The sequence below is a fragment of the Maniola jurtina genome, chromosome 20 (genome assembly GCF_905333055.1).
Source record: "Maniola jurtina chromosome 20, ilManJurt1.1, whole genome shotgun sequence".
Taxonomy (NCBI): Eukaryota; Metazoa; Arthropoda; class Insecta; order Lepidoptera; family Nymphalidae; genus Maniola; species Maniola jurtina.
Genome location: NC_060048.1, coordinates 11,051,314 through 11,077,744, shown reverse-complemented (window position 1 = coordinate 11,077,744; position 26,431 = coordinate 11,051,314). Strand labels below are relative to the sequence as shown.

The 26,431-nt window shown below is 35.8% G+C and overlaps 1 protein-coding gene across 2 annotated transcripts in view; it reads right to left on the bottom strand.

The window, feature by feature from the left end:
- Positions 1-1,000: 1,000 nt before the first annotated feature.
- The window catches only part of LOC123875564 (oxysterol-binding protein-related protein 9), an 84,773-nt gene continuing 59,342 nt past the window's right edge, over positions 1,001-26,431 (bottom strand). For both annotated transcript variants that reach the window (XM_045921456.1, XM_045921457.1), the window contains 8 exons: positions 7,274-7,377; positions 5,405-5,511; positions 4,919-5,004; positions 4,074-4,254; positions 3,563-3,822; positions 2,687-2,909; positions 1,834-2,061; positions 1,001-1,689 (listed from right to left, as the gene is read on the bottom strand). In XM_045921456.1, coding sequence (XP_045777412.1) covers positions 1,573-1,689; positions 1,834-2,061; positions 2,687-2,909; positions 3,563-3,822; positions 4,074-4,254; positions 4,919-5,004; positions 5,405-5,511; positions 7,274-7,377 — 1,306 coding nt within the window. In that variant the 3' untranslated portion in view covers positions 1,001-1,572. The remainder of the gene's footprint in view (positions 1,690-1,833; positions 2,062-2,686; positions 2,910-3,562; positions 3,823-4,073; positions 4,255-4,918; positions 5,005-5,404; positions 5,512-7,273; positions 7,378-26,431) is intronic.

Sequence of the window (26,431 nt, the reverse complement as noted above, 5' to 3'; positions counted from 1 at the left end):
AAGCGATTTGTGTACAATGTAAGATAAGCTAAGGAGAAATTGATTATGAACAAAAAAAAATCATCTCACATTAAGGTATCCACCCACTCTCTAGAACCGCACTAGAGCTGGTACGAGAAAAAATCCATCACTGCACCGTCCTATAAAGTGAGCGAATAGCTTTAATTTACATATACCCGACCAAACTATACTCTATTTATGGAGAGGTTAGTATAGGGCTCTCTCTGTTACGTAATCCCATACAAATGATAGAGACAAAAAACTCAGTGGGCGTTAATATATGCTATGTGTAGGCTATGTCCTTCCCTATGATGTAATCTATCTCTGTACCAAAAATTGTCAAAATCGGTCAAATGAATGGGCCGTGAAACGCTAGCAGACAGTCAGGCAGATGCACTTTTGCAAGTATTGATTAATTATAATTATAGTTATACAAATAAAATATCTCAATACCGCTCGGACGAAGGCAGGAGCAAAAGTTGTTGTTAATAATATAATTAAAGCAATATTTGTTGTTGAGTTTTGTACTGAGCAATATATTACGCATCCTTACATTTTTAGGGAATGGTCGCACCCACGGACTATCACAATCATAGTACGTCCTTTTCACTTCTATAAAATTGTGCAAGAGAGAGCGCCCTATGTTAGCTCGACTCAGTAAACAAGACATAGTGGCAACATTTGTGTCGAGTGTCAGTTTCGACGTGTATACCAAGCTTTAAGTACACTAGTTATGTCTAATAGCTATCACGCCATTTTAATTTTTTATTTCATTAATATTCTTACCTACCACGTCTGGTTTGCTTTGATTGGTTTGAAAATATACCAAAACTTAGATATCAAACCATGGATCCAAAATACCGATGAATACATACGTACTATGATTTTAATGTGTTATAGAACTGCCAAAAAAAAAAAAAAAGAAAAGATTAGTCTCCTGATAAAGATTGGAGATTGGGTGCTGGAACATATAGTCGCCATTGAACGTATTGTTTATTTCCACGAATCCTTTTTTAATTACAAATTTTCTAATAGTCATAGAATCAACCCGACAAATGGAAGATTTTGTCGCTTGTGAAGTCACTATTATCAAGGATCACATTACCGTTTTTTTATAGCTTTACCAAAGTACCGTTATATTAACATTAAAAATAACGATACTCACACAATATACACCCATTAACGCTATCTAGATTCCATTATTAATACCGGTAAAAGTAACAATACTTATATCGGTAATTATATATCTGTCTCTATCTATTGATGCCGTGTACACAGTAGCATTTTCGCGTATTTATCGTCAAGTAACGATAAGAATATAACGTTATATATTAATAACGTTACCGTTGGTAATCATACACCTTTATCTAACGACGCCGTGTACAAAGTAGCATTTTCGCGCATTCACCGTTAAGTTATAACGATAAATAGTATTAATATACTGCTAACGTTGCCGTTTTAACGTAATGTAACGAAACGTTGTGGTAATTTTAACATTAAAACATTTTGTAACGGTAACCGTCCCTGCCTATAACGTTCTTAAGTTTAAGAGTCCATATAAACTTGTCTCCATTATCTGGTATCAGTGTCTGTGGCATTCCGTGTAGGAGTGGTACTGGCGGCGGGCTCGCTGCGCTTGCTGAGAGGAGCGGTGTACTCCCAGCCTTCTTCGCCTTTCGGGCTGAATAGCTGTAACAGAGGTATATTATTAGTACCTGTGTGGTGATAGCCTAGTGGTTCAGATGTTGGCCTCATATTTGAGGGTCAGGGATCGATCAACGCGGCGGCGGCAAAATTGTCAACGCGGCGTTTCTCTCAGTAACTACGTCTCACCTGCGTGAGCCAGCGGTCTCCTGTGTCGACGCGTTTCTTGGCCGCGTCCCTCTGCGTCTGCTCGAGTCTCCGCTTCGCCGTGGTGGCGGCGTCGGTGTCCGCCGCTCGCAACGCCGCCGTGACGTGGCGCCACACGCGGCGTGACTCGTTGGCCGCTTGACGTGAAATGGGCGCAACGCGTTTGCGACGTGGTTTCATATTTGTCACGTCGAAAAGGACTTCGGTGCGCTATAGAAGAAATACACGGATTTTTAGACAGCCGTAAATGGAACGTAAAACTCGAAGTACTGAGAAAGAAATGCTTTATTTGGGAGTAGGGGGTATTTCAAAACATTACTTAAAGTAAAGTAAAAGTATAATATTCTTTATTGTACACCAAATTTACATAGAAATGTATAGCAAAATAGATTTGCTTTTGCTTAGCCAAGACCTCAAAGAACACGAAGTTGACACCCGAAACTGAATTTGACGTTTCATCCAGTTTTATCTAGATTATCCGATTAAACTGCCTTAACCTTAAAAATCTAATTTACTTAAAATGATTTTACATTCATCAAATTTTACTGTAATATTTATAAAGACTTGAGATACTGAAACAAGATGGGAGAGGATCTTTGAAGAAGAGCATATTTGAGTCGTCCAGTATCGAAACGTCCCTGTCTGAACACTCCAAGTGTGAGTGGATGGATGAGTGTGTTTGCGTGTGTTAAAGCCTTAAGCGTATGTGTGTCGAATATAATATATGCATAAACTAACTCTGAATTTAATATATTTGACATTACTTGTCTAAGGTTTTGTTCAGCCTTAACTATGCATGTGTGTTTGTTGTGTGTGTGTATGTGCATAGACTCACCCCGGATTCAGTCCATCTCCCCTCCATCCTGGAATTCCACTCCCCCTGAGCAATGTAATACGGTTTTTTGTCGCTCCCGGCAAATATCTCGCACGTCACGCGATGTTTCTTGCCTCCGTAGAAAGGCTTCGTTAGGAACTCCACATTTGCTTTGTGTCCCGTTTGAACGCATTCTATTACTACTGACCCGCCGAGTTCTATCCATGGAACTGTTAATATTGACCTGGTAGGAAACAAGATGTTATTTATTAAGGTGCATAGCGCCGGTCTGCCCGTGAAATTCAAATTTAATTTGGTTTTCGCAATTTGTTAACTAATACGACAAAGTAGGCTTATAGCATTTTAATTGCGCCAATGGCAGTATCATCCCCACAGGTTCATATGAAAATCTTTACTTGAAAGGGTCTAGTTAAGAAATTAACTATGTATTGTAGAGAATTTTATACTCAACAACTTTTAGAATAAGTGCAAATCTCATTTAAGCAATAGGAACCGAGATATTTGCAAAAAACCGATTTTTATGACCTTTGACCTTCAATATCTTAAGATGCGGACACGACAGCATTTGTGACTTTTGAGACCACATTTAGAACGACAAAACAAAGGTTTATACCAATTTACAGCTTATTATCTTTCATTCCGTCGTGAAACCCCTAATATGACTGGACTAATGTTATACAATTATATAGACAGATCGAAGAATTTCTCAGCTCTTGATCGGCCACATTGATAGATATCAACTTACCTGCCGTATCCATTGGGGAATGTCAGGAAGTAGTCATTCTTCCGGATACAGCAGTCAGCTACCGATGCGTGTATTTCTATAGAAAGGTGAAGATATTGCTCTTGGTCAGTCAATGATAGACACCAACTCACCTGCCGTATCCGTTGGGGAATGTGAGGGTATACTCCTCCCCCAGGTCTAGCAGAGTGACCAGTCCTCTGCCGATGTTGTGCACTCCTATAGACAGGCCGAGGAATTTGCTCTTGGTCCACACCCAGGCATCGAACTGTATACGCTTGTTGACATGCTCCGCATAGAAGGCTGATATGGGCGGGTGGTGGGACACTTGTTCCGCCACAAAGGATAGTTGGTCGGGTGAACACCACGGGACGGGGCCGTCACCTACTTCTTGCTGAAATGCAGAGGATATTTTTTAATTTTTTATTCAGATACAAGTTAGCCCTTGACTGCCATCTCACCTGGTGGTAAGTGATGATGCAGTCTAAGATGGAAGCCGGCTAACCTGGAAGGGTATCAATAAACTGAATATCCTGCTCAGCAAATCTTGACTCAACTTTAGTATCTGTCGACAGGCACTATTATTAACAACTACTGCGAATTTTCATGTCGCAAATCGGGATCTGTATAGGGTCTAAAAATTACCTTGGTTGTATTGCTTTCAACTGATTCGCCGTCTTGGTCCCAATGGCAACGGAAAACTTCGCCCAATATGGGGTTGTAAGGTTTCTTCGCCACTTGCGACTTGCGGCCCGCGTGGTACGAGCTGAGGTACCATCTCACCACTTGCACCATTCTGTCACGGGGGGTTGGTTGGTCTACTATCCTGCAATTTCAGAAAAATGTTTTGGCCTCAACGTGTATGGGATAGAGCGGCACAATATACAATGTTCCCCTAATTAGTCTATCAAAGCATAGCCTAAACTCCTGGGGTTAGAAATTGGAAATTTTGACAGTAGGCCCCTTTATAAAGTTATCTGGTGTAGGGGCGTATGCTGACGACAATCAACATTTTGCCGTGTTGGCCTTTTTGTGAAAACGTTCGGCGTCAAGTTAGTTGCTTCGCGTCCGCTGCGTATACTGGTCTACTTTGTAACTTAACTTAGATTCAGAAAAGAAAAAGAAATAAATCAGCGATTTTCTTGGATTAACAATTGTGTTATTTCACCACGACCTTGGTAGACTAAAGAACACGGCGCTAAAGTGTAGGCTCCACATTTAAATCTGAACATCTTCAAATCCCCAAATCCGGATAAGAAAGGGGTTTTCAAAGAATTTCACCCCTAACCGGGTTAAATAGAGGACGAAAGTTTGTATGAAATCCCGCCATTTTTAATTTGAATTCAGCTCGCACAGCTCTGCCTAACTCCTAAAAACCTAACTCCAGAAGGTCTAAAGCGCCGGGAAAGCGTCAAGGTTTTCTGCAATTTGTTTATATTTTAAGCAAATTTACACAAAAAAGACTATAGAGGCAATAGTGTAAAACTTACTTAATAAATTGGTCAGGGTGTGCGAAGGAGTCCGCATACATCTCAAGAAGTGATCGCCTCTCCAGGATGAATGTTGGTAGCACAACCTGTGAATAGAAGAATAAGATCTGATGAATAGTTTGTTTTTGGGTTACATTTATAGAAGGATGCTAATTTTGGAATATGCACGTGGAAGGAAAAAAGAGTAGAGGTCCACTAAACAAAAGTTGGGTGGATTGCGTGAAAAGAGGTGAATAATGCATTAACGGATAACAGAAGAGAGTTGAAGAGGAAGACAACCTGTAGAATAGAATAGAATATGTGAATCGAATATAGAATAGAAGTGTTTTTGAATCGTCAAAATAATTTACTACAGGTTCGGCTGTGCCGATCTCACTAACCGTGGCATAAGAACAAGATGAAGAAGCTCTTGATTTTGGGCAAAAATATATTCAAACTCGAATAAATGAACGATACATGCGTGTGTTTTGTTAGAGTTTTCATTACCTTAGTGAGATCCATGCCAATTTTAACTTGGGACAGTAGGTGTGTGACGACCGAGCCGTGGTTCTCCATTGACCCCAGGTCGCTGTCTGAATCGTCCTCGTACAGGGCTGGAACAATGCAACAAAATCTATCTTTATTATGTAAAAAACCAGTCAAGTGCGAGTTGGACTCGCATATGAAGGGTTCCGTACCATCGTACAAGATATTTTAACATTTTTATGTGCAGCACTGCAAGTTAATGACAACAGCGCTATCTATATGTGATTTAGTAAATTAATTTTTTCGTGATCGCATTTTAATTTCATTTTGTGTGATGTAACCACAATTCACTGTTTCCGGATTTATTCCTTTACTTGTGTTATAAGAGCTACTTACCTACCTTTCATGATTCTAGGTCAACGGGAAGTACCCTATAGGTTTTCTTGATAGACATGACGGACGGACGGACGGACGGACGGACTGACGAACGGACGGACAGACAGACAGACAACGAAGTGATCCTATAAGGGTTCCTTTTTTCTTTTTGTGATACGGAACCCTAAAAACGAAATACCACTCGTTCACTCACGGATTAATCACGAAATTTCAGGAACTATAAAGCCTACACAAAACTTGAAATTTGGAAGGTAGATCTATTCTAGGCCCTACAGTCTACACGTCAACTAAGAAACAGTTTTGAGAAAATTGACCTTTAACTGTGTGAAATGGGGGTTGGAATGTTACCTAAGTTCAAATTATAATATTTTCTACGACCAGAAAGACACTAAACTCCAGAGGTAACGTGGAATGAGGCGGCCGCGGGATGTTACAAGTGTCAAGTGTGCTTATAAGAAACCTATTTTTGACAGCAATCGATTTTCACTCGAAGCGATTCTGATCTAACCTCGTCAACCGGTTAAGTATAGACTCGAATCAGTTGATAGATAGCACTTGCAAAGCGTTATCGTGTATGCAAGCTCGAAATAATTCCTTATTAACCCCCGACCCAAAAAGAGGGGTGTTATAAGTTTAACGTGTGTATCTGTTTGTGGCATCGTAGCTCCTAAACTAATGCATCGATTATTTAGTATCTAAATTACTAAAACTACAAGATCAGGCAAATGACATTCGTTTGTATTAAGGTAGCATAATAATAACGCTAAGTTTTTGCTAGCGTTCTGGTTACCTGTATAAAAGCGTGATGCAACATCCAAACCCATTATCTGATTACAGGAACCGTTTATTCCCGTCACGCGCGGTCCAGTGCTGGCTAAGTGTGACATGAGTCACGACACCTACCAGAGTACAATGCTGTTTGACGTGTGACTAACATTAAAGGAATTTAGATCGTGAACGTTCTCGAAAGATTTTTTCGTATGTTTTTTTTATTATAAAAAAAAACCCTAAACCCATATGGACGAGGTGGCAGGCGTCATCTACTTGGTATAGAGATAGCTTGTATCCCAGTATCCCAGACATAGATATAGACAGTTTTTGAACCTGGAAAATGAAAAAATTCCCGCGGAATTTATAAAAATCTTAAATAAATATAATTTCGTTTTTTTGAAGAAAAACTCTAGAACATTAAAATAGTTTTTTACAGCAGACACTGACTGGTTAAATACCGAGAACTTATAAGAATGACGGGGGGTTTGTAGTGATTCGTAAAAATCGAAGCACGGAATTAGTAATAAACAATTACGAACGACATCTAGCGGTAGACATAAACCTATCTGTATAGATTGTTTGACCATAATTATATGTATCAAACCGTCTTTGCGTTTTACTATTTCCTACCTGTCGCACCAAAACGTGACAGGTTTCCTGATTCTAGACCTTGGGTCTAGATCTATATAGACTCCTCTTATACTTCGCATGTCTTACACTTACCGTCATAGTCGATCTCTCCATCTCTGGTCCGCGGTAAATCGACGGCGGCAGGCGACGCCGGCTCCTGCACCGACGCGCCCTCCGCGCCGCACGTACGACTTGCACTGAAACAATTGATATGCTACTTTAGAGTATAAAGTATAGGCTGACAAGTTTAAATTAAAAATTTATAACACCCCCGACAAGTGAAGGTTACAGTAATAAGTAGAAAAGAGCTGATAACTTTCAAACGGCTGAATCGATTTTCTTGGATTATGGCTAAGAATACTCTCGATCAAGCCACCTTTAAAACAAGAAAAAACGAAATTAAAATCGGTTCATTAGTTTAGCAGCTACGATGTCACAAACAGATACACGGATACACACGTCAAACAGGCACATTTTGTTATGTCAAGGTATGCAATTGACGAATTTCTTAACGACCACGTTCCTCCATGCAACTTCGTCACTGCCGGTGATGTCGAGGTGTCGAGGCTTGCACAAGTCACTGGTAGGCGTCAACAAATCAATTAAATTCAGATAATCGGGTTTTAAGAGGATCATTGTCAACGATCCCCCGTCGATTTCCTACGTATGATATTATTGTTCTCATCTCTATCTGCCCTGGTTCGTGTATTCTCGGTTCCTAGATCGGTGCATTTGTGATAACCAATTCTAATTGCTGTGATTGGCTGAATTTACCATGTTCTTGCTGCGACAGTGAGTTTGAGCCACTAGCGGAACAATGTTAGCCGGTCAGAAATGATTGCAATTAGTCAACCTGTATGACGTCCGTGTTCTGTTTTTGATTACAAAAAAGAAAAAATTGTTGTTGCAATCATCAATTTTAGCAAATAGTGAAAGAGAGTCGACCAATCAGAGGTCACAACTACCGTCACACTTTCTGTGAAACTATGGCAGTAGGCTTACCGAGTAATGAAAACAATTTTTCATTCTGTAATGTCATGTGGCAAGTAGGGTTGCCACCTGCCTCTTTTTGATTTACAGGCTACCACCATCAAAAATACGGGGTTTAGATTTGAAGAAATTTAAAAATTTGAAGTATTTGAAGAAATAGGCGGTGGTTCTCTCTGAAATGCATGGAAAGCCTATTTAGATATTTCAGTTTATTTGTAAGTTTTGTATTTTTTCTCTGTATGTTGCCGTGTCTTGATTGGTGAACTGTGTTTGCAATGTGATTTTAAATAAAAGATTTATTTATTTAAATAGCTTTTAAAAACTCTAGTTTTGTAAAGCAAAATGTTATACATTTCATGCATACAATCTTTGCATTTTAACTTAAATTTACATTTAACTTGTAATTCCACCTTCACAGTATCAATACTATGGCCGTAGCCAGGAATCGATTTCGGGAGAGGTTTTATCAGGGCCGGAACTGAATCCTGTCATGAGGAAAAAAACATTCGCTCAACTTTATGGGCTAATTACCTGGTTAGTGGAATTTCGCCTTTCAATTTGACAGTGAGATAAAATACAACAATAAAAAAGCGCAAGCGCAGTGAGCGTAAGTGTTTTTGGTTCAATTACAGAAAGAATTAAAGTGAAAGGGAAACGAGTTTAGCCATAGCAAGATTTTATTTTTAAAGCTCCCTATCCATACTAATATTACAAATACGACAGTATATCTATTTGCCTATCTATTTGTTACCCTTTCACGGCCCATCTTCTTTACCAAAATTTTGGTACTTACTATTCAGAGGTAACTTGCATCCCAGACATAAACTTTTTAGCCCGGAAAATCCCCCACGGAATTTTTAAAACTCTAAATTCATGCAAACGAAATTGCGGGGCTTACACCAAGTAATACAAATTCAAAGCGCGAGTGAAGTGAGCGCGAAATGTTTGATATATTTCCAAAAAAAAATTGGTAAGCAAATGCAAGAAATAGTGTAAGTATTATTTTAGGCTTAGGTTTTTGACGGCTTCCCAGGCGCAGTCGCCATTTCTAAATTACTGGTCTGGTGGGAGGCTTCGGTCATGGCTAGTTATATGGTTAGTATGGCCCTAACGGCCAAGAAATTAGACTGCATCATCACTTACCACTAGAAAAGATTAAAGTCACGGGCTAACTTGTATAAAAAAAGGCTAACATCCTCAAACCAAGCCCCGCCGCCTTGGCTACGACCATGATCAATATCGAGTGGGTTTCGGCTACGCATTGCCGCAAAAGGAAAATATTCTTTCTACTGGACATAACGTCAGTGTTCGGTTTCGCCAGCCAAGTGCGAGTCAGACTCACGCACCGAGGGTTCCGATTCGGGTATTTTTTTCGACATTTTACACGAGAAATCAAAAACTGTTATGCATTAAAAAAAATATGCATAAAAATAAATAAAAATCTGTTTTAGAATGAACAGGTAAAGCCCTTTCATATGATAACCCACTTGATATATGTAGTTATCTTACTTTGAAAATTGAAAATACTAATATTTGTTCATGAACACATGACAGACGGATAGAAGGACAGATGGACAGACGGACAGACGGAAAGACAGACAGACTGATAGACAACGAAGTGATCCTATAAGAGTTTTTTTTGCTTTTGAGTTACGGAACCCTAAAAATATTTAGTTTTATTTGCCCCGTATTTTATTTTCATAATTACCGGTTTCTCTATCCTGACATACGGGGTAACCAGTAAAATACGGGGCCTCTGGCAACCCTATTCGGAAAACACTGTCACATTCAAGTTAATGTCAAATATTTTGTTTTCAATTACAGAAAGCTGCATCAATCATTATTACAATATTTTCTTTGTTGTGATTGGCTGAATTTTTGAGTTTCAGCCAATAAACAGACTGTTTGCCAATTAAACGTCATAACAATATAAATGCCAGAAAGTTTAACCAAATAAAACAAACTTAATGAGAACCTAGTGAGAATGCAAACGGCACACAATTTATAATACATATTATGTTAGTCGTATATAATAGATATTATAGTAGTCGTTCACTTTGGTAATAGTCAGATTGTCATCAGTAAAATTGATATTGGTCGATGTATCGTAAATTATTGTTTCGGTGACAAATATTTTTATTATCTATTTATCTTTGAACAGAATGGAATAGAATGAAATGGAATGGAATACAATGATAAATTTTTATTCCTGTAAACTTTTAGGTAAACTTCAAAGTGTTTTTGGATGGTCAGAAAAATTTACCACTGGTTCGGAATGCCGTTCCTACGTTTTCTAGGGTTTCGTACCTCAAAATGAAAAACGGAACTCTTATAGGATCACTTTGTTGTCTATCTCTCTGTCTGTCGTGTGTGTCAAGAAAACCTCTAGGGTACTTCCCGTTGACTCAAAACCATGAAATTTGGCAGGTAACCTAACTGCGTAATTTTGGGTAGTTTTTTTAATCGATAAAGAAAGTTTGCGACATTGTTCAATAAAAAATTTGGATTCCAACTCCTCAATCCTGATGTTGCAGGGGACCTGACTACTAAAGTTTAGTAAAGTTACTGTCGAATTTTTCTAACAGTGTAAGCAGCAGAGCTGAGTTTACCATCAAGTGTTGATATGTGGGTGTTCCATAGAAGCTTTGCATCTAACATTATACCGAGAAACACGGGGTTCTCCTTTATTTTCAACATATGATTATTTATCAATGAATTTATGTCATTTAAGGTCCTGGTATTGGGCAGTGTGAATTCAACACACTTAGATTTCTTTGCATTTGGAAGTAAATTGTTAGCAATAAATCAGAGAGTGACCTGTGATATGGCATTACATATAGTATACATTGTCAAAAATTATAATATTAAAGCTGTGCGTATTGCGTGAGGAATAGGTTGCAAGAGAGTTGCAACTTGCAGGGTTTGATGCATACGCTATTGCCAGCAAACATGAGACATATTTTTATCTACAGGCAACGTCTGAGTAGGTAACGCATACGTCTAACGCAAGTTGAAATGTATTTAGTTAGACCTATCGACAAGTTTGGAGTCGGGTGCAGTCTAAATGTGGCCCGTGTGTTTAGACTGTCCGTTTCTGTCAGTTTCACGTGTCGTCCCCCGCACTTCACCACCCCGCTTGCACAAATCGAGACAGCACGAAATTTTCAAGATTTCTGGGTGTAATTTCTGGTTTTCGTAGTTCCCACATAATTATAACAATATAAAATATATAACGATAATTTTTTTACTACATAATATTCATTAAATTTTCTAGGTCTGTGGTTTTTCCAAATTTCATTAAATTGCTTCGTTGTCTAGAAAAACGAGCACAAAGTTGGGCCTTTTTTTAAAGAAAAATACAAATCTTTGAGCCCCTGTAATTTTAAAACTACATATTTTTAGAAAAATCTAAAACACCACAGACACAGATATTAGTTTCTAGACTATGTCTGCAAAATTTCATGGACTTTGGTTGCTTAATATTCAAATGAAATGGGAACTACGATTGTATGGAGTAAGTGACGGAGAGAGCTCTGTTAAGAACTTATAACTATATGATTCGTAGTTAAATTGGCGAAAAATTAACTGTACTAATTTGGGGGCTTCGTAAAATAAAAATGGGTTCAAAATTAATAGTTTGGCGACTATCGCCCAGCAACAAGAACACAAAAACATATTAATCTGATATCATTGTAAGTAACTTTTAAATATGGGCCTGCCCGCGAAATTCAAATTTAATTTGGTTTTCGCATTTTTTGCGACAATGGCAGTATCATCGTTTATATAAAAATCTTTACTTGAAAGGGTCCAGTTTAAGAAATTAGCTTTAGTATCGACTGCCCCTTAACTGAATTTTGGACTGACCATTTTACTAACAAACCATAACGTATGTAGCATAGCAAAAAATCCTTTGGGTGTTTATATAAATAAACCTTTATTAAACACTGTCATAGGCAGCGGTCATAGGTGGTTTTTCGCTGTGTCGCAAAACAGACTTGTTTACATTCTTTACGAGTTGATTCGCCGAATGCCGATAATGGAGCCGTACTTAATACCTATACAAGTGTAAAGTAAAAATTTATAACACCCCCGACAAGTGAAGGTTACAGTACCTAGAAAAGAGCTGATAACTTTCAAACGGCTGAACCGATTTTCTTGTATTATAGCTAACACTCTCGATCAATCCACCTTTCAAACAAAACAAAAACTAAATTAAAATCGGTTCATTAGTTTAGGGGCTACGATGCCACAGACAGATACACAGATACACACGTCAAACTTATAACACTTCTCTTTTTGGGTCGGGGGTTACAAATAATAGCGATAGGGTGGTGATAGGCAACGCATAGTGTCATCGATCTAGTATTTAGCCCTAGGAAGGCCGTGACATTGGCCGCGAGATACTCGTGTATTGAACTATGGAACACTTGAAGGACGCCCGTGCAAGTCCCATTGTTTTCCCCACGCTTTGTTATTGGACTTTTCCTTGGAATTATTGGTTTTCCTTGAAACGTATGATTTACATCACCTGTCACTTTGGAGGACGTGGTCAGGGTAACGGTAATATATGTTATTGAAACCTAATTTTTTAGCTATTAATTGACCTTTGGTTTTTACCCGTATGCGGCAAAGACAAAAGGAAGGTTTATGATCTTATAACAGTCTATTTACTTGTCAAGTACCTTTGATATTTCTCATTTCTCATTTCTCAGAGAAATGGGAAAATGGGAATTTATATAATATAATTTGATTATGAAGAATTAAATAAATAAATTATTGTAACACAAGATAGCTATAAATGTATTAGGGAAATATATTAGATAATAAAGGCTTTTTACTTTACTTTTACTTTACTCTACCTTTGATATTGTTATATTAAGGTATCAAGTAGGTACAATATTGTGTAATTATTCTTAAAATTATTCTGAATGAAAAAGCAGTGTTGGTAGATTCGCCACTAAGAAGATAAACGACATCAAACGAGTTTGTACGAGCCGTAAATGGCGTGTGGAAATCCTTACAAGATAACTATGTCCAGCGGTGGACGTATATCGGTTGTTTAATGATGATGACGGTGAATTACAGCAAAAAGCGATAATAATCAGAGTTGGCTTTAAAACGAATTAGTGTAATAATATATTATTCCCAGTTGAGCTTCAAGGCCCGCGTCAATGTTAATTGCCCGCGTATCGATTGTTGAAATCCATGTTAAGGTATGTGAAAGTTAGGAATTAGGATACAGTATAAAATATTTTAGAGCGATGCACTAGCATTACGAACCACTAGGTTACGACGACTTTTCGGGAGGTCGGGGGTTCGATCCCGGGCACGCACCTCTAATTTTTCGAAGCTATGTGCATTTTAAGTCATTAAAATATATTAGTGAAGGAAAACATCGTGATTAAACCTGCGTGCCTGAGTTTTACATAATATTCGTGAAGGTGCGAAGTCTACCAATCCGCACTGAGCCAGCGAGGCAGACTTTTCGTCCAAATTGGTTAATCGGGGGGAGGGGCTTTTAGAAATTCCGTGGGAACTCTTTGATTTTTAGGGTTAAAATTGCCTATGCCCTTCTCCGGAATAGAAGGCATCTCTAGGTTAAACTGATGGGCCGTGAAAATGTAAGGCAAACAGGCAGACAGACAGATACACTTTCGCATTTACTATAATATTAGCACATATTAGTATGGATTTAGTTCTGGGACATCGTTATTCCTTGTTTCAATAAGCCGCGGCGTCTGTATTTGCTAAGCTGTTATGATAGATTAATCGTAGCTAATTTGGCAATGTTTCCAGACTACGCCTCTGCAAAGATATTTCTCTAAGTATATAGGTACTATAACTATTATATTATTGGCAGTCGGATAAGAAAACAAAATCGTTTCGAGTTAGAAAATAGCAAAGAAAAATGTGTCGAACTGTAATAAAATTCTCATTAATTTCATTCTTATTCATTCTCATTAATTCTGCACGTATTTTTGTAGGACAAATGTTATATATGCGCAGAAATTGAATAGTTACTATCGAATTGTTGTACTTTTAACCCCCGACCCAAAAAGAGGGGTGTTATAAGTTGACGTGTGTATCTGTGTATCTGTCTGTGGCATAGTAGCTCCATAACGAATGAACCGGTTTTAATTTAGTTTTTTTGTTTGAAAGCTGGCTTGATCGAGTGTTCTTAACTATAATTCAAGAAAATCGGTTCAGCCGTTTGAAAGTTATCAGCTCTTTTCTAGTTTTCTTATAGAGGTTTTTGTGTCGGGGGTTTTTTAAATTTTAAGTTATCTAATTGGGTTTCGAATATTGTTTTTTGAAAACATGCTTGTTGGTGACTCAAAATGGTTAACACACACTGAGATTTTTGCCTCTATCATTTCCATTTGTATGGGATTACGTAACAGAGGGAGAACTATACTAACTTCTTTCCGCGTAGTACCTATAGGGTAAGTCGTAAAGTATTATAGGCAAGCGCTTGACCACAATTCCACGTGATGGAAAGTGATGATGTGGCCTAAGATGGGACGCGTTTATCTACAAGATGCCTATCCAATCTTGCTTTAACGATACCCAGATCAAAATCAAACTACTTTCTACTGTAAATTACAACTATAGCACAGAGAGTACCGAGTATTTGATGCGCTCAAATGCACTGTGTAACGCAATACGTACCTACTTAGGTAAATACTAACGTTACGTTTAGCGTAAGCAGTGATGCGCGGCGTTCATATGCACCAAGGCACCCTCTTTAGGTATGAAGAAAACCGGTCAGGTGCGAATCAGACTCGCGCACAGAGGGTTCCGTACTCGGGTATTTTTTTCAACATTTTGCACGATAAATAAAAAACTTTTATACATAAAACGAAATAAAAATCTGTTTTAGGATGTACAGGTAAAGCCCTTTCATATGATACCCTACTTGGTTATAGTTATCTTACTTTGAAAGTTGAAAATACTAATTATCCGTTAATGAACACATTTTTTTTTGGTCATGTTATGTACCACAAATTCACGGGTTTCGGATTCTTTCCTTTACCTGCCTTTCATGGTTATAGGTCTCTAGTTTATAAGTCAACGGGCAGTAGGTACCCTATAGGTTTTCTTGACAGACACGACAGACGACAAAGTGATCTTATTAGGGTTCCTTTTTCCTTTTGAGGTACGGAACTCTAACGGTACGGCACCTTTTCAGTAATATTACATGGTGGTCAAACGCTCTTTATGTAACAACTAACAATCCCAATTTCTGTCAACCGGGAGGTTGAATGACTCCTAATAATGGGTTTCATAAACGAATTTCCTGTCGCTTATTCTTATTGTTCATGACTCACGCTATTAATCGGTGAAAGAAATAAAAAACCGGTCAAGTCCGAGTCGGACTCGCATATGAAGGGTTCCGTACCATTGTGAACGATGCAATACTTTTTTTTAAACAATTTTTCATTGAGACAATTTTCAAATTTATATTATTTGTTGTTACAGCGGCCATAGAAAATTTCAACCCTCTTCCTATTACAGTTCACGAGATACTAGAAGGCGTCCCGGAAAAACGCCAAAAGCAGCTACAGAATAGGCGCCATCCCGCGATTCGGCCCATATAATATACTTAACCGAGACGTTAAGGGAGGCTATGGGAGGTGGAGGGTTGTCCATCATTCACGAGATACAACCCACTGACAGACACACAGACGGACGGATGGACAATGGATGTTTAGTACTAGCGTCCCGTTGGAACCCTTACGGGTACGGAACCCTAAAACAATGTTACGAATTACGATTAATACGTCTATACCTACCTAGTCATGGCATGTAGTTGTTTACGTTTAAGCCTTGTCAAGGTCGTAGCATAACATGTAACGAGATTATCTCGTGTGCAATTAAAATATCGCTTTCCTCTACGTTTCCCGCTGCGGCATCACACGCCTTAGGCGCAATGCACACCGGCAGAGATCAGCGGCATCGGTAGAGTTGTTATCAAAACGAGATAAGCCTGGCTACCTACTTTTTATACCGAAAAAAAAAACAGTCGAATTGAGAACCTCCTCCTTTTTTTGAAGTCGGTTAAAAATAGAGTTTCCACGGGGTTCTAAAATTTTTAAACCTAAATCAAATCGGACAAAGTTGTGGGCATCATCTTGTTCACTATAAGTAACTATATACTATACATTTTTATAATTTTTATGATAGTGTTTTCATATGTATGTAGGTAATTACATACATATGAAAAAACTGCGGAACTTGCAGAATTCGAACACTGGCGTGGTTCCCAATTTTAATATCTATTTCAAAATTATTTAGTTAGACTATACAGTATACACTATCCAAACATTTTTCATATCCATTAATTAATCTGATAACACTAATGAATTGTGAATGTAAGCGGTAGCTTATCGCTTGTAGTTATTAGATTTTTTCATAAAATAAACATTGTATACAGTAGCCGGCTATGTAGTCTGTACTACTATGGAACCCTAAAAAAATTGGCTGAGCGTTTAAGATTTTTTAACCCCCGACCCAAAAAGAGGGGTGTTATAAGTTTGACGTGTGTATCTGTGTATCTGTGTGTCTGTGTATCTGTGTATCTGTGTATCTGTGTATCTGTGTATCTGTCTGTGGCATCGTAGCGCTTAAACTAATGAACCGATTTTAATTTAGTTTTTTTTGTTTGAAAGGTGGCTTGATCGAGAGTGTTCTAAGCTATAATCTAAAAAAATTGGTTCAGCCGTTTAAGAGTTATCAGCTCTTTTCTAGTTTTCTTGTAGAAAAGAAGGTTAGATAACCGTTAGGTTCTTAATATTATGTCAATAGACAAATGTCAAGCTGTCAAGATTGACGTTGCCTAAATACATAATTATTTATTTGAAAATGATGTTTTGGAAAACTCAAATACTTTGGATCGTCGGGGGTGTTATAAATTTTTAATTTACACTTGTTTAAATTAAGATTTTTACTAGAATCGTTTCTGCTATGGACTTTAAGATCTACAGACAATATCTTTTGCTTGCATTTTACACTATCACACATTTTTCCAAATAGTCATTTAATTTACTCAATCACTACCCATCACTAACCATATTATAAAAGCGAAAGTTAGTATTTTTTTTAGTTTATTCGTTCATTAGTTTGTTCTTCAATCACGGCGCAACGCTGCAACGGATTGACCTGATTTTTTACATGCAAATAGTTAAAGACCTGAAGAGTCACAAGATACTTTTTATCACGTAAAATCAAAGAACTCTCATGGGATTTTTGTAAATCTAAATCCACGTGGACGAAGTCGCGCGCATTAGCTAGTACGATTTAAATAGGTAATAAGCCATCAATTGATTTGAGAGTAAAAGGAAAGCGAGCTAATAAAAACGAATCCTGAGATACTGCAGAAGGCGCCCTAAGGTTTTAAGCCCTCATTAAAAGGTCGAAAAGAAGTTAATATGGGAGTAGTGTTGAATTGGGGATCCTGTATCAAAATCCATGGGGATTTTGGATCACTCTCGCTAACGCTCGTTCGCTACGCTCACCGTGATACAAAATCCCCATGAATTTTGATACAGGATCCCCAATGTAGGCTACTGTCCACAACAACACATTAAATAAATGGAGTATTCCTAAATCCAAGCAACAATTAATCACTATCAACAGTGAGACAAAATCCTCAATGACTAGTTATTGCGGATCCTATATCATACGCCCGCACCGCACAGTGGATGATATAATACGATGAGTTCGACGAGACTGCGGCATTCATAAGAAATGCGAACGAGCCCATATGCATGATAATTTTACGTCTAAAAGTTTGCTCTCGCATAGTTAACCATTTGATTTGTTGCGCTCAAATTATTTTTGTATATTGATCGTGTTTCTGCTTGATCCGGCATTGCTGTATTCATTAGTATGAATTTCGATCGATTGATTCGAGGCTTGCGCATACTTATAATAGGTTGGATAAAGGTAGACTCTTTAAATGTTTATAGCTCATCAGAAATATATTCGTATTACATTAACGATTGCTTTTCCACATATCGGACATAACATTTTATCCAACGATAAAGCACATTTAGTACACGTTATAGCATGACCACATGGTATATAACACGCAGCTACTTCTTCTACAAGACAAATTTTGCAGCAAAGTGTTTCTTTAATATTTTCAACACATAATATGTTTCTGTCTGCAAAAGAACTTATTATATTGTTATTTACAAATTGTTCAGATACTTTTGATGCACCACAAACATCTTTGCTATCACTTTGTAGGTATGTTTCACCCTTCACAAGTAAAACATAGGGACAGGACGGAAACCAGCGTGCGTGCTCCGACCATGGATGATCTTCGATGCCCCAGTCTTTGAGCCTGCCATCACAAAAGTAACAAATCACGCGATCACTATCTCCTGTATAAAAAAAACCAGCATCAGCCATTTCTTGAGGTTTTTGATTTAAATCTTGAGGCCAGGTATCAAAACTTCGCAATCTTGCGATTTGAGTTGCATAGCGAGGATATTTAGGATATATTAACTCCATTCTGATCTACAAACAATGAATTTTGGATAAAGATTTATTAGTAAAAATATATTATAGCAGATTTCTAGTAAGGTGTGCAAGCTTATCATACATTATTATTTATCGAAAATTAATTCTTTAATGATGAATTTAGACACATTTCCCGCTATTTAAATATATTTCGATTGTTATAAATACTTTGATAAATAGAGATTAATGGACGAAAAAAATACGTACAATGCGTACTAATATAATAAATTCACTGATGCCCCCACGACTTCATCTGCATGGATTTAGGTTTTTAAATCCTGCGGGAACTCTATGATTTTCCGAGATAAAAAGTTGTCTATATCTCTCCAGTTCTTTTACTATACCCACGAAAAATCATGTCGATTCGTTGCTCCGTTGCGACGTGATTGAAGGACGAACCAATAAACAAACAAACAGACACACTTTAGCATTTATAATAAGTATGATTAGTGATGCAAAAAGGCGTCTGTCTAAACTAAAGACTAACGGCTGAATCTTGCCGAAATTTGATACACAGACAATTCACATCTTGGAGACGGATCCAGGATATTTTTTGACGTCGAAAATTAAAGGATTTCCACTCAAGTTTTAAATCAAATTCGCAAGGAAGAAGATTGAAGCATCAAATAGGAGCAAATATTATTAGACCTTTCACAAATTTTATACCTACCTATGGAAAGTAGTAAAATGTATAACCTTTTAACATTTTAACTATCGCGAGTCCGACGCATACCATTCCTTTTACGGTTAGATCTCAATTCACTGCGTAACTATAAACAACAGCGTCTTCCATGCTTCAAAATCGAACACCTATAGCTGATGCGGCAATAATTTATACGTAAGACAGTGTTCATACGAATGTATAAATCTAGTCTGATTACTTTCGCAAATATAAGTTTTATGTTGTGATGATTTAGTGTTTAAAGTTACATGCGCAAATGTTTAAATCTAATTTATTTCAATCCATTTCGTTTATTATGAAAGAGGTTTTAGAATTCGAGCGTATAAATAGGTCGATCCTAAGCGTCACCATTCCTTTCTTTCCGAGTTTTGGATACGACGACAACAACAGTCGAAATAAAGTATGTAAGTATTTTTATTTTATATGTTTATTTTTGAATTAAGCAACTAGGTACCTATTGAATTTTTATTTGGAGTTTTCATGTTGATAGTTACTTAAATTGTTTTTCAGGGCCTCTTCATCTTTCATCAATCCATTTGACGAAGACGAAGACCCCATCGCTTTGGTGCAGCCCCCATCAACATCGAAGTCTCTTAAGAAGAAACGTGAGGTGAAGCGGAAGAAGACGATCAAGAAAAAGGAGGTGACTTCTTCTGCTCCGAAGAATCCGTTCGAATCGAGCGGATCGGAATCTGAACCCGAAACGTCTCCAAATACACCTACGAGTCCATCTGTTAAGCGGAGGAGGTTTATTACCGAATCTGAGGTGAGTTGTCTTATTTATATTTTATTGGATTAAAGCTTTTAAAAGACTTCCCAATAAGAATGTTGTTAGGCAATTGGTCTGTATATAAATTTATGAATATAGTTTGTTAAAGTTATTATTTTGTTAGGGATCATATCCGAAGGGTACCAGTGGGATCCTATTACTAAGCTACCGCTGTCCGCCCGGACGTCTGTCTGTCAGCGGGCTTTATCTCATGAACCATAATAGGTAGAGAGTTGAAATTATCGCAGATGATACTAAATTGAATATTTTTCAATTTCAGGATGAATCTACTAGCAAGCCAGTGCGCGCTGCGAAATTGAGAAGTTTTCTCAGTCGGCGCGTTGCGTCGGGGTATACATCCCAATCAGACCCATCGAAGAAAGGCAGCTACTACTTCGAGCTGCGCGTCTACAACTCTGAAGAAGTGGAGAAACTCGCGAACAATGAGCGTTGGAAGCATGCCATCTGCACACTAAAACTTGCAACTGATTTAAATTCGGTGGTATGGAAGTCCCTCACCAAATTAATTGATGATAGTAAGGCTGAACTAAAAAATATTCAGCCCATTTTATACCCTGCAAATGAAAATAATTTCTAAGATAAATTTTGTAAATTAAATTTTGTAAATCTTAGAAATTATTTTCATAAATAAATTCAAAAAATATTTCATCTGCAACATATTGTATATAATAAGTATGACAATTAAATTACTATCTTTATGTTTGTGCCTGTAAATATTTTTTAACGTGTTTTTTTTACAGAAATTACAAAGCCTAAACCATACAAAGCCTAGACCATACAAAGCCTAGATCATACAAAGCCTAGACCATACAAAACCTAGACCATACAAAGCCTAGACCATATGAAACTAGAAATATAAAAACTAGAACCATATGAAACTAGAACCATATAAAATTAAATTAACGTGTTTTTTTTACAGAAATTACAAAGCCTAAACCATACAAAGCCTAGACCATACAAAGCCTAGATCATACAAAGCCTAGACCATACAAAACCTAGACCATACAAAGCCTAGACCATATGAAACTAGAAACATAAAAACTAGAACCATATGAAACTAGAACCATATAAAATTAAATAAAAATGTCTAAATGTTCATATCGAAAGATTTGAAGTTGGGATATTAATAACGTGATACTTACAGCCCTTATACTCTTACTAAGTCTGCACATTGTCTGAAAATAACTAGATTACTTTATTTTAATACAGTCATCTCATAACTATCCAAAATTTAAAATCTAGAACTGAGAAACTAGAACCATACAAACTAGATACTTGACATGTTTGAATGTTGATATCGAAACATCGCATTACTTCCATTCTATTAATAACTGTTTACTGTTTATTAGCCAATAGCTTGATTTATTATTTAGCTGTATTTCCTTACCGATTTTTTATACGCAGAATATTAAAACCAGAACTGAGAAACTAGATACTAAATAGATAAACAAGATAAGCAATTCTATGAAATTGAAAATGTTTTTCTGCAAAGAGTGTAACCTTTATGTTAAAACATCTATATCGTCACATAACAGAACAAATACTCATAAATCTAATAGTTTATTTCAATCTAGATATGAGAATGTGCAAATTATAAAAACGGCTTTTAGAAACAGAATAGTCAGTTACAAAGTAAATCCGACCTCTACAACTTTAGTTCCAGAGAGTTTTTTTTCACAAATATTTAAAACCACACGCGAGATCATAAATATATCTCTAAAGAAACACACTGCCATTAAAGTAAATTTTGAGTTATTTGTTTCGTATATTTTACCAAAAAATTTTGAAAAGTCTATTAAATCTTTCAGTACTAAATATGGTATTATAGTCCAAAGTACTGATATTGATAATTTTTTATTACAATGTGCTCAAAAGTTAACTTGCAAATGCGCAGAATTCGAACAGTCAGAATCTGGTTGGACAATTGATTCTATCAGTCATTTGGAGATAAATATTAATAAATATAATCCTCTGAAAGGTGGATCATATTTGGCATTACCATCACATATAAGAAATACAAAATCATGTCTAAATATTCATAATTTCGATGATTGTTGCTTTTTATGGTGCATTGCTGCTAAAATGTATCCTACAAAACTTAATTCCAATAGAGTTTCATCATATCCTCATTATTCATTGCTTTTTGACATAAGAAATATGACATTTCCTCCGGGAATTGAAGATATTAAAACCTTTGAGAAGAACAATCCAACTATTAGTGTAAATGTTTATGGGTTAGAAGCCAATAATACAGTTACAGGTCCTTTGTATGTGACTTTAGCTCGAAAACTTACCCATGTTAATTTATTATATATTACTAAAAATGACAAAGCCCATTACTGTTTGATTAAAGACTTTGGCCGACTTGTGCGAAGGCAATTAACAAAACACAAGTCTAAAATATTTTTATGTGATGAATGTTTTTTATATTTCGCAAATGAACAAAAACTACACAATCACGATTGTGCTAAAAGACAAACTGTACTTCCAGAAGATGGTAGTAAGTTGCATTTTTCAAACTATGAGAGAACTCAAAGAATTCCTATCGTGATATATGGCGATTTTGAGAGCTTGCTTTGTAAATATTCAAACGAAAATAAATCTCTTTATACTGAAGATATACAAACACATGAACCATCTTGTTTCGCTTATTACATATGTTGCCATTCTAAACCTGAGCTTAATGACTTTGTAAGCTATCGCGGACCAAACTGTGGTAAAAAATTTGTTGAAAGCATTACGCGAGATGTAAAAAGATTGCACGGTATTTTAAATACAAATAATCCAATGTTTCCTCTTACTACCGAAGAGTTGACTTCATATAATGAAGCAAAAATTTGCTGCATCTGTAAAACAATGTTTAAAAAATATGATATAATAGTAAAGGATCATGACCATTTTACAGGTAAATACCGAGGCCCTGCTCACAACACTTGTAACATAAATGCAAAAAAATGTACGTTTATACCGATCATTTTTCATAACTTGAGTGGTTATGATTGCCACTTATTTATTAAAGAATTATCAGAAATTACCGGAAAAACGAGCTTGATACCAAAATCTAAAGAAAAATATATATCATTCACAAAATTTTTACCTATTGATAAAACAAATGCTGCTCAACTGAAGTTTATCGATTCATTTAATTTTTTGAGTTCGGGTTTGGATAAACTGGCAAAGAGTCTTCATCCGAATGATTTTCAGCATATGCGTGTATTTATTAAGGATGAACACTTATTAAATTTGGCCTGTAAAAAGGGTGTCTATTGTTATGATTATATGGATGCATGGGAGAAATATAATGAAACAAAGTTACCAAAACATTCGATTTTTTTTAATAAACTCACAGGTGAAAATATTTCCATTGAGGATTACGAACACGCTTTAAAAATATGGAAAACTTTTGGTATAAAAAACTTAGGAGAGTATACAGATTTATACTTACAATGCGATGTCTTATTACTATGCGACGTTTTTGAAAAGTTCAGAAATATGAGTTTAGACTATTATAATTTAGACCCCTGCTATTATGTATCATCTCCATCTTTAAGTTGGGACGCAATGTTGTTATATACTAAAGTTGAGCTTGATTTGATTTCTGATGTGGATATGTATCAGATGTTAGAAAAAGGTATTCGAGGTGGTTTAGCCCAGTGTTCATTGAGATATGCTGAAGCAAACAATAAATATTTACCATCCTACAATAAAAATGAGTCAAGTACGTACTTAATTTATTTAGACTGTGTCAACCTTTACGGTTTTGCTATGATGCAAAAAATGCCAATGCGTGACTTTAAATTTTTAAATGAAAATGAAATTAAAAATTTTGATGTAAGGAACATTTCTAAAAAAAGTCAGTGTGGATATATTCTCGAGGTAGATTTATGTTATCCGGATAATATTCATGATGCTCATTCAGACCTACCATTTGCTGCGGAAAAATATTCTCCTGCTCAAAATCAAAGCAAAAAATTGGTGGCAAATTTATATAATAAACATCGTTTTGTTATTCATTATATGCACTTGCAAGAATGCTTAAAGAATGGTTTATTGCTTTTAAAAATATACAGAGTGCTATCTTTTTATCAGGACAACTTTTTAGAGCCTTATATTTTTTTAAACACAAGTCTCAGACAAAATGCCAAGTCTGATTTTGAGAAAGACTTTTTTAAAAAGCAGAATAATTCTATTTTTGGAAAAACGATAGAAAACAAAAGGAAGCAGGTTGACGTAAAACTAGTAAACGTTTGGAGAGATACTACAAATAATACTAATAAATTGAATGGAGCGGAAAAATATATTAGTGCACCACATTTTCACAGTTTATCAATTTTTTCTGAAAACTTAGTAGCTATTCAATTGAAAAAAACAAAAATTGTCTTAGATCGACCAATATATATTGGATTCACGATTCTTGAACTGTCGAAAACGCATTTGTATCATTTTCATTATTCGGTCATAAAAAGAATCTATGGAAATAATGTTCAGTTATGTTATACGGATACTGATAGTTTACTATATCTTGTAAAAACTGATGATTTTTATGAAGATATGAAAGATAACATTCATTATTTTGATACTAGCAATTTTGAAGATGATAATATTTTTAATATGCCGAAAGCTAATATGAAAATACCTGGATATTTTAAAGACGAAATGGGAGGAGAAATCATTTCTAAATTTGTTGGTTTACGCGCAAAATTATATTGTTTACTTTCTGAGAAAAAAACTATCAGTAAAGCAAAGGGTATCACGAAGCCTGTGACAAAAAAATTAAACTTTGAGAAATATAAGAAAGCCTTATTTTGCAATGAAAATATAAGAGATGATATGTTTGTCATACGATCAAAAAATCATCAGGTTTTTACTCAGAAAATTAATAAATTAGTATTAAATAGTGATGATAATAAAAGGCAAATAATGGAAAATGATTTTAAAACTTTGCCTTGGGGGCATTACAGCACGATTCTTTAGTAAAAATATTATGCTAAGTACCTATGTATTTTACAAATTTTTATGTGTCTAATTTTAATATTAGTTTTAATGGTAATTTAGCATTTAATAAATTTGATTAAGTTTACCACAGTGTTTTATTTCAAATAAAATCACAACATATTTTATATTCCCTTTATTAATTCAACCAATTATTTACATTACTTCATAAACTTAGTACTTAACATAAGATTAACGTATTATAAAAACTTACTACTTAATGGAAAATATTCGGACTACAACTTACTTGCATGATATGAAAATATAAAATATACTTTATACTTTAATTAGAACTCATTTATGCTTTTTATTTTTACAATCGCAAAATAACAATAAAATAATATTAAATTTAACTATTCAGGCACACTTAGCTTTTGTATAATCCTATTAATTAAATCTTCTGTAGCATCCATCATATTGTCATAATTATCACTCACTATGTACTGTACACTCAAATTAGTCTTTGCACTGTTCTCCTGTTCTTTACTATCAATTTCAAGTATTTCAATTTTTATAATGTGGCTTCCCTTTGCTTTATTTTTCCGTATAACAAAAGATGAATCTGGAGCTGGTGAAATCACATGATCTATTTTTGGAAGCTTCTTTTTTAAAGACAATTTATTTTTCTTTTTTATGGTTTTCAAACTGGTGTTATTTTCAAGTGTTTCATTATTTTTTTGCTCACGTAAAGCTTTCAATCTATTCTCTTCTTCTCTTTCTAAAATAGCATCCAAGTCTTGAGCTCCATAAAATGGATTATTCATACTTGTGTTTCTTTCGTCATCCGTGAAATAAAAGTCCGACATGATGCTGTAACAAAATACAAAATTTTATAAATATAACAATAAAACAACATTTATAAAAATATCAATAAACAAATTCTAAAATAGAAAAGAATACAGTCAAAATATTATATAAGTAATTTTTTTCACTAACCAGAAGCGAGTGAGTTCCTTGCGTGAGAAGATCTGGGAATGAAAATTGTTTAGTAACAAATCTATGGAGTCAAGTTTTCAAAACAATTGTATATACTTGTATGACATTCGTCCGCATTATGCAATCTCTAGCGACATGTTAGAACCTGTTTAATATTAAGTTCTTACGAATTTCAATTTCATACTATTATCACAAGGTTTAAATTAAAATGTATACCTACATTTTAATATAATCATCGACAAATAATAGTGCGCTAGACAAGTGCGAAGTGAAACACGAATGTGATACCTACAAGCAATACCTTAAAATTTAAATCAACTAGCAATAATATGAA